This window comes from Rana temporaria, chromosome 11 (assembly GCF_905171775.1).
Source record: "Rana temporaria chromosome 11, aRanTem1.1, whole genome shotgun sequence".
NCBI lineage: Eukaryota > Metazoa > Chordata > Amphibia > Anura > Ranidae > Rana > Rana temporaria.
Window position 1 is genome coordinate 39,897,466 of NC_053499.1, and position 16,708 is coordinate 39,914,173.

The 16,708-nt window shown below is 44.7% G+C and overlaps 1 protein-coding gene across 2 annotated transcripts in view; it reads left to right on the forward strand.

Annotated features, from left to right (window-relative positions):
- Positions 1-397: 397 nt before the first annotated feature.
- The window catches only part of VWCE (von Willebrand factor C and EGF domains), a 99,691-nt gene continuing 83,380 nt past the window's right edge, over positions 398-16,708 (forward strand). For both annotated transcript variants that reach the window (XM_040328383.1, XM_040328384.1), the window contains exons 1-2: positions 398-525; positions 14,847-14,941. In XM_040328383.1, coding sequence (XP_040184317.1) covers positions 419-525; positions 14,847-14,941 — 202 coding nt within the window. In that variant the 5' untranslated portion in view covers positions 398-418. The remainder of the gene's footprint in view (positions 526-14,846; positions 14,942-16,708) is intronic.

The following is a 16,708-nucleotide window of genomic DNA, read 5'->3' on the forward strand; positions in this document are numbered from 1 at the left end:
AATTCCATCAGCAAAGCGGAGAGGGAGAAAGTGAGTCAAAGCACAGAAGAGCTACAGAGGGAGGATGGAGAGTTTTAGAAGGTGATAGATTGCCATGGCACGCCGTTAGCAACACAGATAAATGAGTCAAGGGAAAGAGTCGTACGCAACAGGGACACAGGCAACAAATTTCCTATAAGAGAGGGACAAGGACAAATTTGGGAAGCAGATCATAAATGGACAAGAGAGAGGAAAGCGGGTGTGAATGGAGCTTCAGAAAAAGAACGTACATATAGTAAAGCAGAGCTGATGCTGAGAAGTGAAGGAAAGGCAAAGCAAATCTTTTTGACTTTAAAGAGGCGAACAACTGACTACAGGAGTGCAGGGGGATCCCACTCACTATTGGTCACTGGATTCGGGGCTGGTTCAAGCGCACATCATGATCCCATTTTGGATGAGGATGTCCTGCATACTCCTCCTCACTTCTGGAAGAGAAGGAAGACTTTATAACGGGAGGAAGAAGCCGTCAGCACTGACAGCACAGAGGTATATTGACACTGACGCTATGACTCAGAGGAACGGTGACTATAAAACAGGAATCCACGAGCATGCGCACTAACACTGGAGGACAGCATTACACTAATACTGTACTCAACACAGGCAAGGCACAATGCTCCTGCACTACATTACAGAGGCGCCGCACTATATACAGGCATGAAGTTTTAGAACAGAGAGGATCATCACGTAAAGCGGGAGTTCACCCAATTGCTTTTTTTTTTCTATTTTCCCCTTAGATTCCTGCTCGTTGTGTCTAGGGGAATCGGCTATTTGTTTTAAAATATGATCCGTACTTACCCGTTTTCGAGATGCATCTTCTCCGTCGCTTCCGGGTATGGGTCTTCGGGAGCGGGCGTTCCTTCTTGATTGACAGTCTTCCGAGAGGCTTCCGACGGTCGCATCCATCGCGTCACTCGTAGCCGAAAGAAGCCGAACGTCGGTGCGGCTCTATACTGTGCCTGCGCACCGACGTTCGGCTTCTTTCGGAAAATCGTGACGCGATGGATGCGACCGTCAGAAGCCTCTCGGAAGACTGTCAATCAAGAAGGAACGCCCAGTCCCGCAGCCCATACCCGGAAGCGGCGGAGAAGATGCATCTCGTAAACGGGTAAGTACGGATCATATTTTAAAACAAATAGCCGATTCCCCTAGACAAAACGAGCATCCATCTAAGGGGAAAATGTGTTCTCTATGGGTGAACCTCCGCTTTAAAGGGTTAGTAAAGGAAAAAAAATGTTTCCTTTAAAATAACATGTTATACATACCTCCACTGTGCAGTTAGTTCTGCACAGAGTGGCCCCGATCCACGTCTTCTGGGGTCCCTCGGCGGCTGTCTCTGGTCCTCCCCGCAAGTAGAGCTTGCATGGTGGTGAGTAATTGAGGGTGCGCTCCCGTGATACAGCGAGTGGCCATAGCCGCTCGCTGTATCACTCGGCCCCGCCCCTCGGCGCAGCACGTCACTGGATGTGATTGACAGCAGCGCCAGCCAATGGCTGCGCTGTTCTCAATCCATCCGCTCCAGCCAATCAGCGGCCAGGCTGATCGGCGAAGAGGATCTCGGGACCGAGCGCGGGACTTTCGAGGGGTCAGGTAAGTATAACGGGGGGGGGGGGGGGGGGGGCGGCAGCATCAGATGTTTTTTCACCTTAATGCATAGATTGCATTAAGGTGAATTTTTTTTTTACTTTACAACTCCTTTAAAGCGGTTGTAAACCCAGTTTGGTCATTTTTACCTACAGGCAATGCTGGCCATACACTATACGAAAAATCGGGCGTTTTTCGACCAGTTAATGGACACAGAATCGATAATCGTTGGGACGTTTTTGAGCCGAAAAAACGAAGGACAAGTTTGGAAATTTTCTGCCGAACGAACGATAAATCGTAAGGTTAATGTTTTTCCCGTCCGAACTTTCTGCACTAAGTATATGTAAAAAAACGAACCAATTTTTTTTTATTTATGTCCACTGAACGATTTATCGGTCATTACATGAGGGCACTATCGTTTGCACTCACGATCGAACATTTGTTTTTCGAAAGTTCGTTCGGATGATTTTTCGTGGAGTGTATGGCCAGCATAAGCCTACAATTTTACCCCCACCTGTAGGTAAGATGAATATCTCCTAAACGTGTTTAGGAGTTATTCACCCTGCATTCAGCCAGTGACATCACTGGCGCATGCGTTTTGAAGGTCTGACATACCTTGCGGAACTTTAGAGCTTCGTGCCGGGACCGAGGGCTCGGGAGGGACGTCATCGCGGCCCTAGCCAATCACAGCACCGGACCTTCGCAAACCCAGAAGAAAAGACAGGGGGAACATGCCAGCCCTCTCAGCGGTGACTTTACAGCGCAGGAGGGTTTCACATGCATACTAGCACATTATGCCATTGCCTTGCGTGTTCATTTTTTTTTTTTTTTTACGAGAATTTGCAGTTTACAACCGTTTTAAAGTAAAGGGACGGTAACCTGCACGCCTGCAAACGTTTTCATTTATCCAGGTCATGGTATAGCTAGTATTAGTTGGTCACTTTCAACTGGAATTGCTCTATGATGATGTTGAAGATGTTTCCAGGGCTGGAATTAGGAGTGGGTAAATTGGACAATAGCCCAGGGCCCCCACCCTCTACAGGGCCCCAGTTAGTGGAATACACAGCAGGGGAGGAAAAGTAGTTACTAGCCACAGAAAGTGGTGTCCTGAAGACCTTGCAGAGAATGATGTACAGCGCCACTGTTCCTGCTTAAAATGATGTACCACCACGGGGCAGGATAGGCGCATTATCCTGGGTGGGATGTAGCAGAAACAGCTGCTGCAGGGAAATGCTTGAGATGGCAACACTGAGGGTGCACAATGGCCGAGTAAAGCTAGTAGTAAAGCTGTCTATAATAAAGGGTGGGTAGGTTGGGAGGGAGTGAGGTGTGTGTTAACCTGGCCATAAACTGAGAAAATTTCTCGTCAGGAGAAGACAGTGGACCAGATTCAGAAAGATCAGCGGATCTTTCTGCTGGCGTAACGTATCCCTTATACGTTACGCCGCTGTAACTTTGGGAGCTTAGTTCTGTATTCAGAAAGAACTTGCGCCCATATTTACGGTGGCGTAACGTATGTGTTACGGTGGCGTAACGTAAGGCCGCGTAATTCAAATGGGGGTGTTGGGGGCGTGTAGTATTTATATTTGTCTTGACCCCGCGTTTTTTACTTTTTTTTTAATGGCGCATGTGCCGTTCGTAAAATATCCCAGTGTGCATTGCTCTAAATGACATCGCAAATTACGTCCAGCCGTATACGCAAACAACGTAAAATTTTAGGATACGCCGCACATACCCCTCATATAGCAGGGGTAACTTTGCGCCGGAAAAAGCCGAACGCAAACGACGTAAAAAAAAAGCGCCGGGCGGTCGGTCATTTCTGAATCGGCGTAAATCCTAATTTGCATATTCCTTGCGTAAAACATACGGAAGCGCCACCTAGCGGCCAGCCAGAAAATGCAGCCTAAGATACGACGGTGTAAGACACTTACACCTGTCGGATCTTAGGGATATCTATGCGTAACTGATTCTCTGAATCAGTCGCATAGGTACGACCTCCCGCTCTCAGAGATACGACGGCGTATCAGGAGATACGCCGTCGTATCTCTTTTCTGAATCCAGCCCTGTGATTATTGCTAGCGGCCATAACAGCAGCTACTGATGATTGCAAGAAAATCCGGCAGGCTGGTTGTACCCAAGATGATCGATCTATCAACTTGGTACATTCAGCCTGCCAGCCGAGATTCAAACTGTCTATGGCCAGCTTTAATAAGTCAGTTTATGTGTGTTAGTATGTATTAGGGTGTGTATTTACTGTAAGTTGTGGTGGCAATACACCTAACAATCTGGATTTTGACAATATGATTGCATCTATGAATTATCGAAAAGACACATACTGTGTCATCAATTGATTTTAAGCAAAACCAATTAATTTTATTTTATAATTATTTTAATTAGTGTGAACATGAATGGCACATTGAACATTCTTTTTGATCTTACAATTTTTCTCCTGGACAATTAACTGATTCACAATATGATAGTATATATAAAATCGTTCCATTGTATGGCCTCCATAAGTATGTGAGTTAGGGTGTGTAGGTGTGTTGCTGTGTGCTTCTGCGAGTGTTAGTTAACCTCTTTAATAAGCCCTCGAATTTTGTATAGTAGAAAAAACAAGGTATCCCCAAGTGTCCCAATATGGGGGACATGGGCATGTGGGAGATTTTTAGCGCGCCTCAATATATATTACAAAAACAGGCAATGTACTTAAAAAAAACGATAGTTATTATACACAATTAAAATCTGAGGATATAATCTAAAATCATGTGATAGAAGCTGCCATATTTATATTACAACCAACAGAGCAGAAATCAAAGGTAGGATTGATGCGTTTTGCCCAAATCGGCCTTTTCACATTGCAGGTTGCTTCTGCGGCATTTGCTGCGATATTGGCTGTATACGTGGCTGTAGTCTTCTGAGATCAATGTGGATGGCTGGTGGGGTTTGAATTTAAGGTCTTGGTTATTATTTCTTCCCCTCTTATTCCCCTGGCCTATGGGGTTCAAATTGGGCATTCTTTTTTGTAAGGATGACAATAATTTTTCTTAATATCATTCTATTGATTTATTACTGCGGTGTAGCCTTCCCATCAACCTCCTGCTTCATTCGTCATTTTGGGCCAATATGTTGTAAACACAAAGTGGATCCGGAAGAAGCCCAATTTGGGGGCGAAACACGTCAATCCTACAATCACTTTCTGCTCTGTTGGTTGTATAATAAACTTGGCAGCATCTATAACATGATTTTTGATCTAATTCTCAGATTTTAATTATGTATCATAAATATTGTTTTTTATACTGCCAGGCAGGCTAAAAATCCCTCACATGCCCATGTTCCCCCTATTGGGAGATGATACCTTGTTTTTTCTACTATTGAATTTTTGAGCATTGTGCCATATCCTTTTTATACAAGCTCTCCCACCTAATATTCCCTCTAATTTTGTATGTTCACCCAAAACATTACCACACTAATTTGACCCTTCACTTTGCAAAAGGGCCCGACCTTCATCCGAGAGAACAAACATATTCCATGCCGACCAGGTCTTGGTATATTGCTCGCGCTGATGGCGGGCTGTAAGGATCAGGTCCTCCATTTTTTTTATTTCACCCACCTTTTTAAGCCACAGGCTGATGGTCGGGGGTTGTGTTGACTTCCACTGCAGGTGGATGCATGCTTTGGCTGCGTCAAGTAAATGACGGATCAGTGACTTTTTGTAAGATTTATGTGAGAGGTTGGAGGCATGGAGGAGAAAGAAGGCCGCGTCAGCCACTATGGGGCGTTCAGTAAATTCCTGCACTGTGTGCTGAATGGTCTTCCAGAACCGCTCCAATACAGGGCAGGACCAAAAGATGTGGAGAATCGTTCCCCGGTCGCCCTGGCATCTCCCGCAGCGATCCGAGGAGGGGGGGGAAATCTGATGTAGTTTTGCGGGGGTGTTGTACCACCTAGTGATGATTTTATAATTGGTCTCCTGCGTCTTTGTGCATATTGAGGATCTATAGGTAAAATTAAGGATATTCTGTTTTTGACGTGTTGTGAAGGTACATTGCATGTCCCTCTCCCACGCGTCGAGGCACTGCAATTGATGGCCCTCAAGTGGCGTACTCAACAGTTGATAGGCGGCAGATAAGGCATGTGGCAGGACACCCTTCTCCGAGCAGTAGATCTCAATGGTGGTGAGGGTTTGGCCAAAATTACCGGGTGGGGGGGGGGGGAGTGATCTGAGAAAGTGGTTAATTTGGAGAGCTCTCCAGAAGTCCAGACGGAACGGGCGGTCTGGGTTCATAAGTTCGCACACTGATGGCCACCTGCCCCCCACCAAAAAGTGGGAGGCTTGGAAGCGGGCAGTGGCTCTCAGGGAACAAAAGACGGGGTCCGCGCACCCAGGGGCAAACTCTGGGCTACCCAATATCGGGCGGAGCGGAGAGTCAGGGGAATGAAGGTGGGATCGCGTAAAGAGGGACGTGCAAGTCCGCGTGGTCGTACCTATTATGGGCCGTACACACGACCGAACATGTCTGCTGAAACTGGTCCGCGGACCAGTTTCAGCAGACATGTTCGGTCGTGTGTAGGCCCGAGCAGGCAGGATTCCAGCAAACATTTGCCCGCCGGGCCTTTTTCCAGCGGGCAAATATTTCCGGACTTGTTTTAAAACAGCCCGCTGAAATCCTGCCCGCTCGGACATGTTTGGTCGTCTGTACAGACCTACCGTACATGTCCGAGCGCCCGCCATCCCTCGCATGCGTCGAATGACTTTGACGCATGCGTGGAAGCATTGAACTGGCATGGCCGCCCACGTCGCCGCGTCATCGTCGCGGCAACGGCGCGGACACGCCCCGCGTATTGTTTACACACGGATTTCTGTATGATGGTGAGTACAGCCACCATACAGAAATCCCCGGGCAGACATGTACGGTGAAAACGGTCCGACGGACCGGTTTCATCGTACATGTTTGCTCGTCTGTACCCGGCCTTAGCAGGGGATTCTTCATGTCACTCGGCAGTGTGTTATGACACCAGGGAGCCCTGTCCAGGGGTATGGTACATTGGGATTGTTCCAGTCGGGGCCACAATTTAGTCAACTGATGACAACACCAATCTATAAGTCTGGTCAGATGAGTGGCTTGATGGTATTTGCGGAGATCAGGGACTGCCAGGCCCCCATGAGCTTTGGGAAGTGTTAGCTGTCGTCTGTTGAGTCTAGGTCTTTTGTGCGCCCAAATAAAATAAAAAAACAGAGCCCTGGTTTGGTCAAAATAACTAGCAGGAATTTGGATCGGGAGAGCTTGTAGGAGGTATAGAAACTTGGGAAGTATGCACATCTTAAGGATATTGCATCTTCCAAACCATGAGTGTAGCCCCGTGTGCCATTTGGCGAGATGACAGCAGCGGAGGGAAATTCAGGGCAAATATCTGAGACACCCTAGGGGGGATGTGTGTCCCCAGGTAGTGTAGGGCCGTATTTGTCCATTTAAATTTAAAACTAGTTTGGAGGGTTGTGAGTAGACTCGGAGGTACACCTATGCCCATGGCCTCGGACTTATTGAAATGTATCTTTAAGTTCGAGAGAGTCCCATATGTCTTAAATTCACATAAGAGGTTTGGAAGGGATACCGCTGGGTTAGTAAGCGAGAATAACATGTCATCCGCATATGCGGAGATCTTCTGCTGTGAGTCTCCCAGAGATGTCCGGATTGGCACGCACCGTACGCAGGAATGTTTCCAGTGACAGGGTTGATGTATGATTTTATTTATCACCACTCTCCTAAAGTCTCATGGGCAATTATTTTTTCTATATGTGTCTAGAGTTCTGCTTCCATCCGAACATAATGAGATAAAGAATAAAAGTCTAACCCTGGTTGGTTAGTGGGAAATATCTCTGATTTAAAAAACTGATAATTCAGTACCATAAATTCCCATGTTTTCTGTAAGTTGAGCTAAATTCTTACCATATGCTAATGTTCTATTTTTGAGTAAATATGTGTTCAAGATCAGCATTTAAAATAGCAACGCTTAAAGGGTTTGTAAAGGAAATATTTTTTTATCTTAATAGCTTCCTTTACCTTAATGCAGTGCTGTTTTCATGTCCTCATTGTTCGTTTTTGCTCTCAAGTTGCTGTAATTCTTCTCTGATTTCCACACTTCCTGGTTGTCTGTTTTCCTGATAACCACAGTACTGGGAGCTTTCTCTCTGTGGTCACTAATCAAGGAGGTGTGATTACTGTGTGTCTAAAACCCCTCAGCACCAATCAGTTTCGTTTTCCAAACCATCACTGCCATGTATTGGCTCTGTGGCTCTGTACAGTAGAGAAGCAGGAAACATGCAAAAAGGAATCAATTAACTATTATGGGGCATATTCTTAAATATCTGAGGCGGCGGAACGTATGTCCTTTACATTACGCCGCCGCAAGTTTAAGTGGCAAGTGCCTGATTCCCAAACCACTTACCTGTAAACTTGCGGCGGCGTCGCGTAAAGTCCACCCGCGCAAGCCCTCCTAATTCAAATGATCCTGGTAGGGGGCGTGGATCATTTAAATTAGGCGCGCTCCCGCGCCGATCGTAATGCGCATGCTCCGTCGGGTAAATTACCCGACGTGCATTGCGCTAAATGACGTCTCACGGACGTCATTTGTTTTGACTGTTGACTGTTTTGTCAGTTTGAGAATACACTTAAACATAGGATCGGACTTACGTCTGCGTATCTGCTGATACGCAGGCGTAAAGTATTTGAGAATATGGCCCTATGTCTCTATACCCTGTAAACAGTCATTTCAGCAAAAAAAAATGTTTTATTTACAACTCACTAATCTGGAACAAGAATGTAGGTAGAGAATCCAGAACACCAGGGGCCAGATCCACAAAGAAGTTACGCTGGCGTATCTGTTGATACGCAGCGTGAGGCCTCGTACACACGACAGAGTTTCTCGGCAGAATTCACAGAGAAACTCGGTCAAAACCCGGATTCTGCCGAGAAACTCTGTCGTCTGTACACTTTTGGCTCGATGGAGCCGCCGAGGAACTCATTGAGAAAATAGAGAACATGTTCTCTATTTTCTCGTTGTTCTATGGGAGAAGGCGGCCCGCCGAGCTCCTCGGCGGCTTCATCCCAGAACTCGATGAGGAACTCGACGTGTTTGGCACGTCAAGTTCCTCGGCCGTGTGTACGGGGCCTAACTTCTAGTTTGCTCCGGTATCCACAAAACAAGATACGCCTGAAGCTGGGCTAGATCCGACTGGCGTACGTCTTAGTACGCCGTCGGATCTAAGGTGCATATTTACGCTGGCCGCCAGGTGGCGTTTCCGTAGATTTCCGTGTCGAATATGCAAATTAGCTAGATACGGCGATCCACGTACGTCCGACCGGCGCATTTTTTTAGGTAGTTTCCGTAAGGCTTTTTTCGGCGTATAGTTACCCCTGCTATATGAGGCGTATCCTATGTTAAGTATGGACGTCATTCCCGCGTCGAATTTTGAAAATTTTACGTCGTTTGCATATGTCGTTTCGCGAATAGGGCTTTGCGTAGAATGACGTTCACGTCATAAGCATTGGCTTGTTGCAGGTTAATTTCGAGCATGCGCACTGGGATACCCCGACGGACGGCGCATGCGCCGTTCAGAAAAAACGTCATTTACGTTGGGTCAAGACGTATTACCATAAAACACGCCCCCATGTCATCCATTTGAATTGCGCGCCCTTACGCCGACACAGTTACACTACGCCGTCGTAACTTACGGCGCAAATTCTTTGAGAATACGGGAAATACGCTGTAAGTTACGGCGGCGTAGTGTATCTGTACACTACGCCGGCCGTAAAGAAGCGCCGCGCTACGTGGATCTGGCCCCTGATCTCTATACTTGTTCCAGGCCAGTGACTCAATAAATACTAAAGCCTTTGGATTAGCATAACTGCCAGACAACCAGCATTTTAATGGGGAGGTCTCAGCAATGGTTTCATCCTCCACCGAGTATACGATACCCCTGAATTTTTACCCAGAATTGGCTTACACGCTCATCCTTGCTGCAATAGATGTAGCCAGCCACATGGGACTTTGATCTACATTCTCTGGCACTGTCCCAAGCTCAGAAGGTATTTGTAAGGGGTAGTTCTAACCCTTAATGGTATTTTTGTTACACACCTGGAAGTTGACCCTCTCACGTGCATTTGATTCATCCTTACTTGATGATTGGCTATAAAATAGGATGTTGGCTTTAAAATGGGAGTCTGCAACGCCCCTTTCATCTTTGCAGGAATGGGTGCGTGAGCTGAACAGATGTATTTCTTTTGAGAATTATAGCTACTCACTTTGCAACGCAATGCATAAATTTGACCTGATATGGTCTCACTGGTCAGATGTTATGGACCACAGCGCCGTATAACATATTAAGTCTGCCTTCACACTAAGAAAGTCATGTAAAAATGTGTGTTTTTAGTAATGTATATTACTTTTTATATGTAATGGGCTACAGATTGTCCTATAAGTGGTATGTGATATTTATTTGACCTTTTTGTCTTATCTGAAGTGTTGTTTCTATGTATTTTCTTTAAATCCTTTTTTTTTTTTGAAAATTTATTTTTATTGAAGATGTTTTGTATAAGTACAGAACATAGCCTTTGGGCATTCCCGGCTAACAAATACAGACAGCACAAACTTCTAAATAATACAACTTATCAAATACAAAGAACAAAACATTCCATACCTTGCACTCCTTTAAAGCGGTAGTTCACCCTCAGTGTCAACATTGTACCATAAAATCAGGCATTGTAGCGCGAGCTACAGTATGCCTGTCTTGAATTTTTTATCCCCGTACTCACAGTGTACTGGTACATTATAGATTCCGACTCCCGCGTGGAATGGGCGTGCCTATGGAGAGGGAGGATGATTGACGGCCGGCTCTGGCACGTCACGCTCCCCAAAGACAGCCGGAGTAGGTCTCGGCTCTTCACGGCGCCTGCGCACAGGCTATGCGCAGGCGCCGTGAAGAGCCAAGCCTATTTGGGCTATTTCCGGAGAAGCGTGACGCGCCAGAGCCGGCCGTCAATCACCTTCCGTCTGGATTGGAACGCCCATTCCCCGTGGGCAGTCGGAATCGTCTATGTACGATTACACAGTGAGTACGGGGATAAAAAATTCGAGACAGGCATACTGTAGCTCGCGCTACAATGCCTGATTTTATGCTAGAAGAAAAAATATTTTTTTTTTCTTGTTTATAGGGTGAACCCCCGCTTTAAATCCTTCTTAAAATAAAAACAGATTTAAAAAAAAATCTCAGCAATGGGAGCCTTTGCATGTGTCTCAGTACAGGTTTGCTTTAACATAAACTGGGCTTTAGTTACTCCAAGTATTGTATCATATTTGAGAGGGTCAGCTACACTGGCACAGCAGAAGCCTGTTACTGGTGTGTTTTCCGTGAGAGAATTTCTGGGTTATATTTGTAGCGTTTAAAATGAAGTGTACATATAGGCCCGGATTCTCAAACGAGTTACGCCGACGTATCTCCAGATACGCCGTCGTAACTCTGAGTCCGAGCCGTCTTATCTATGCGCCTGATTCTTAGAATCAGTTACGCATAGATTTGTATTAGATCCGACCGGCATAAGTCTCTTACGCCGTCGTATCTTAACTGCATATTTACGCTGGCCGCTAGGGGCGTGTACGCTGATTTACGCCTAGAAATATGTAAATCAGCTAGATACACAAAATCACGAACGTACGCCTGGCCGATGCAGTACAGATACGCTGTTTACGTTAGGCTTTTCCCGGCGTAAAGTTACCCCTGCTATATGTGGCGTAGATGCAGGGTACCAATGTTAAGTATGGACGTCGTTCCCGCGTCAAATTTTAAATTTTTTACGTTGTTTGCGTAAGTCGTTCGCGAATAGGGCTGGGCGTAAAGCATTTGCTTCTTGCGGGTTAATTTGGAGCATGCGCACTGGGATGCTTTCAAGGACGGCGCATGCGCCGTTTGTAAAAAGCGTCATTTACGTGGGGTCACATAAAATTTACATAACACACATCTACCACATTTGCTATTTACACTACGCCGCCGCAACTTTCGTTTGAGAATACGGCACTTGCCTGTAAAAGTTGCAGAGGCGTAACGTAAATAGGATACGTTACGCCCGCACAAAGATACGCCATTCTACGTGAATCCGGGCCATAGCCATTTTTTTAGGTCTTTTTTTTTTTTTTTCTGTTTTTGTACTATTGGGCACATTTCCCATCACTTCTTGTCTTAAGCCTCGTACACACGGTCGGACATCCGACAAACTTTCCCTTGGATTTTTGTTCGAAGTGATTTGTCCGGTCACACCCATAGCATACACACGCTGGAACTTTTCTGAAAACTTTTCCAACATCACGTGGTTTTTCTGCTCTTTATCGCCACCCTTTGGTTAACTTCTGCTATTGTTGGTTGATTTTAACATTGGTTCTGGGCATGCGTGTTTGTACTTCAGACAAAAGTCCAATGGCTTGCTGTACACACGGTCGGACTAGGCACCATCTGACTTTTGTTGACGTAAAATTTGTCCGTTTGCAGACCGAACTTTTTGTCCGATGAAATCCGAAAAAGTTGGTCCGATGGAGCGTACACATGATCAGACAAATGTGAAAACTTGTTGATTTTGAAGTTTGTTGCCTGAAAGTCCGACCGTGTGTACGGGCATTAAGATATACAACAGGAAATTAGAGAAATGTTCCTAATATGAGAAACATTCCCCTCTTAAGCCTCTTACACACAATCAGACTTCCAGCAGACTTTTCAGTGGATTTTGGTCCGCAGGGTGTTGGCTGTGAACTTGTTCTGCATACACACGCACCAACATTTTCAGCCAACATTTACCAAACCACTTGGTTTTTCAGCTCTTTACCGCCACCCTTTGGGCAACTTCTGCTATTGTTGTCTGACGTTTAGCATTGGTTCTGAGCATGCGTGTTTGTACTTTGGATTTTAGTTGGACGGATTTGTGTACACACGATCGGATAAATCAATGTAACAAATTTATTGCCAGACAGTTGGTGAGCATGAACAGCCAACATTTGTTGTCCTTAATTACGCCAAAGATTGTCTGATGGAGCATACTCACACAGTCGAATTATTCGACACAACACTTCCATCAGACAATTATGGTCATAAAATTGGATCGTGTGTACGAGGCTTTAAGCCTCGTACACACGGCCGAGGAACTCGACGTGCCAAACACATCGAGTTCCTCGGCCAGTTCAGCACTGAAGCCGCCGAGGAGCTCGGCGGGACGAGAGCTCCCATAGAACAACGAGGAAATAGAGAACATGTTCTCTATTTCCTCGTCGAGCTCCTCGTCGGCTTCCTCGGCCGAAACTGTACACACGACCAGTTTCCTCGGCAGAATTCAGCCAGAAACTCGGTCGGAAGCTGAATTCTGCCGAGGAAACTGGTCGTGTGTACGGGGCCTTAGACAGTTTTCCCCTAAACAGGTATCCCCATTGGAAGATTTCTACTAGTCTCTATGTTCTAGGGACAGCTCTAAAATTTTGTATTTCTCTTTGCTTTCTTTCACTGTGACATTGGTCTCTAGCACAAATAGAGGGTAACCTTAGCCCACTCTATCCAAAACTAAAAAAATCGTTTTTCCTAAAATTAAACGTTAAAGGATATAGTTTTTGCTTTGCATGATTTGCTGTATAATATTTCAATATGTTGTTATAAAGATTTGTTGTATGCAAGTATGATCTGTTGTATATTGGATGTGAGGCAGAAAAATATACACACTAATCCTTTAACCCTTATTGTTAGTTAAAAAACATGCACCATTGATTCTGGAACCTAATCTAAAAGTAGATGGAAGCAATGTACTGTATGTACTTATACCTGGGATTGCCATCTGATTTGTCCATTCCTTGGCTTCTATGTCAGGTTTTTAGATGTATGTTCTAGTCCTATATGTCTAATGGCCCAGAAACATACCTGGGGGGAGTTGGGGGAAACCCATGCTATTTTTCTCAATGATTTTCATCCATATTGCAGGGACCAGACATTACATTTAAGCCGCAAGCAGTTATAAATTACTTTTTTCTTATAGTAATCTCATTTTGTGCAGGGACAGTTCTAAACACGTGCCACTTCACAGGCATACTATAGACACCCAGCAGGTACGATATTTAACCTCTTGACGACCGCGCCATAGCCGAAAGATGGCTACAGCGCGGTCGAGTTGTTCTGAGAGTACGTCCCTGGGAATTTTTCATTAAGCATCATTAAAATCACTGCTCCAGAAAAAACGACACTTTTTAAAACTTTTTTTTCCATTGATACATGTTCCCTGGGGCAAGACCCGGGTTCTCAAACCCGTTTTACGACAATAACTTGCATATTATGCCGCGTACACACGGTCGTTTTTTGTGATGAAAAAAAAACAACATTTTAAAAAACGTCATTTAAAATGACCATGTGTGGGGAAAACGGCAAAAAAATAATTCAAACATGCTTCAATTTTTTATGTCGTTTTTCAAAACGTCGTTTTTTGTGTCATAAAAAATGATCGTGTGTGGGCTAAAATGACGTTTAAAACGACGTTTTTAAACCTGCGCATGCTCAGAAGCAAGTTATGACGCGAGCTTCAATGGAACAGAGTGCCGCCATACGTGCTGAACGTAACTGCGCTTTGCTACAGCATTTTGAAAAAACGATGGTGTGTAGGCAACGTCGTTTTTTAAAATGAAGTTTGAAAAACGTCCGTTTTTTTTCATGAGAAAAAACAACGTTTTTTTACAAGACAAAAAACGACCGTATGTACGCGGCATCAGGCTTTAAAATTAGCACTTTTGAATTCGAACGTTCGAGTCCCATAGACGTCAATGGGGTTCTAAATGTTCGCGTGAACGTTCGGTCCTTTAGAAGGTTCTGGTGCGAACCGAATGGGGTGGTGTTCGGCTCATCGCTACTGATGACCAAGGCATTGTCCCCGCCACACTGGTGTTGAGGTGCAGCTCCAGGATATTGACAGCAGATGATGATAAAATGATCAGATACACTTGCCACAGTGCATGACATGGGCATAAATCTACTCCAAAGATGAGGATAGTGGGAGAAAGAATGACCCGCGTTGGTCAATTTTGATGAATGTGGCAATCCTTCTTGTATAAAGAACCCAAATCATATTTTTAGTCAATAATACATTCAAGATATATTCTAGTTTCTGAATCAAGTGACTATTGATGTGTTTGTCCTTCTTATATCTCTTTAGACTTCGTTCTGGTCCTCATGTTTGTTTCTCAGGTATGGGCAGTGGATGCTGTCCAGGATGGACAGTCTCCCCAGGCACTGGACAATGCCTTCAGCGTAAGTCTCATTTAATCAATGTTATTTTAAACAAATCGAGTTTTTGGAAAAAGCCAATGGTTAAATTTTTTCTTTGGTTCTTAATAATATTTAAGATATTTAGCCAGATATTTTAGTCAGATATTCTTAGGCCCCTTACACACTGAGGCGTATTTCAGGCGTTTTAGCGCTAAAAATAGCGCATAAATAACGCCTGAAATACTCCTGCCCGAGGGCTTTCACACTGAGACGATTCGCTGGCGGGAGAAAAAGAAATCTCCTGCAAGCAGTATCTTTGGAGCGATGTGTATACCGCTTCTTCACCGCTCTTTCCCATTGAAAACAACGGGACACCGCGGTAATACTGCCGGCAATGCGCCTCTGCAGAGACGCATTGCAGGTGGTATTAACCCTTTTTCGGCCGCTAGCAGTTCCACTGCAATTCCGACGGTATAGCGCCGCTAAAAATAACGGCGCTATACCGCCACCGCACATACTGCCCCAGTGTGAAAGGGGCCTTCATTTCCTGCTCTAACAATTAGACACAGCAAACCAGCAGTGAACATTTCACTGTTCCTACACTGTCACATCAGAAGGCTGGGGTTGCAGTGTTCTTACCCCAAGTGTTATGCTGCTGCCATGGCAGTCAAGGACCAGGTGTGTTGTCTGGTAGAGCTGTAGTAATTTTTGTTCATGGATTTTCTTGGATTCAAATTTAAGCAAGTGACATGATATATGTTTTAAAAATATTTCACGATATTCACAAAATACTTAAAGTAAAAAAAATTCTAAGACATAGTTCACACAGTTGTTTTTTGCAGAAACACACAGTCAATTTAAGAAGGTTTCCTATGGAACACGTTCAAATCTATGCTTTTTTCAGCTGCCGCGTTTTTTTGGAAGAGATCGGGGGCTTTTTCAAACGTAAAACGTTGCACTTTTGGTTTAATAGATTTCAATGGAGATGCTGCAAAAAAAAAAGCATGTAGTGTTTTTGGTGCGCTTTGTATTTGATAATCTGCCCAACAACAAATTGGCCAATAAAAGGCATTCAAAATGTATGAAAAGTGCATGTTCAGAAATGCACTGTAAAAAGCACTTCGAAACGTATTAAAAGCAAACGGCATAGGTATAAATCAGGCCTTAAAGTGGTTGTAAACCCTTTACAACCACTTTTTAATGCAGGAAAGCCTATAATAAGGCTTACCTGTAGCTACCCCCGGATATCTCTTAAACCTGCACAGTTTAGGAGATATCCTCTGTATCAGCATGTGCCGACGTCATCGGCACATGCGCACTAAAGCAATGGCATGTTCGTGCCGTTGCTTCAGCTAGTATGCCGTTACCGGCGGCTCCAGTGCACATGCGTGGGAATGATGTCATCACAGCTCCGGCCAATCACAGCGCCGGAGCCCACGATACACAGTGCCAGTATATAAGAAAATGTTGGGTTGATGAGTTTTTCTTATTCAGATATATGGAATTTATGTATACCTTTAAATATATTTTATTCAAAATGTAAAATACAAAAAAAAGCATACGGATAGATTGTCTTTCCACATATCAAGGTATTTTGCTTTGTCGTATGGTGGGATTGCTCTAGAATAGCTGCCCAACGCAGTCCCACAGCATCTGGTGTGAATGGACCCTCAATGAATGTAACCTCAGCTTATGCATTTTTTCAATTCTATGCTCAGTTTGAAATGCACAAGATTGTGACCACCAGTTGAGGGTAAAGTGACAGTTTCTCTTTAAAGCTTATTCCAACCCATTTATACTCATCAAAAG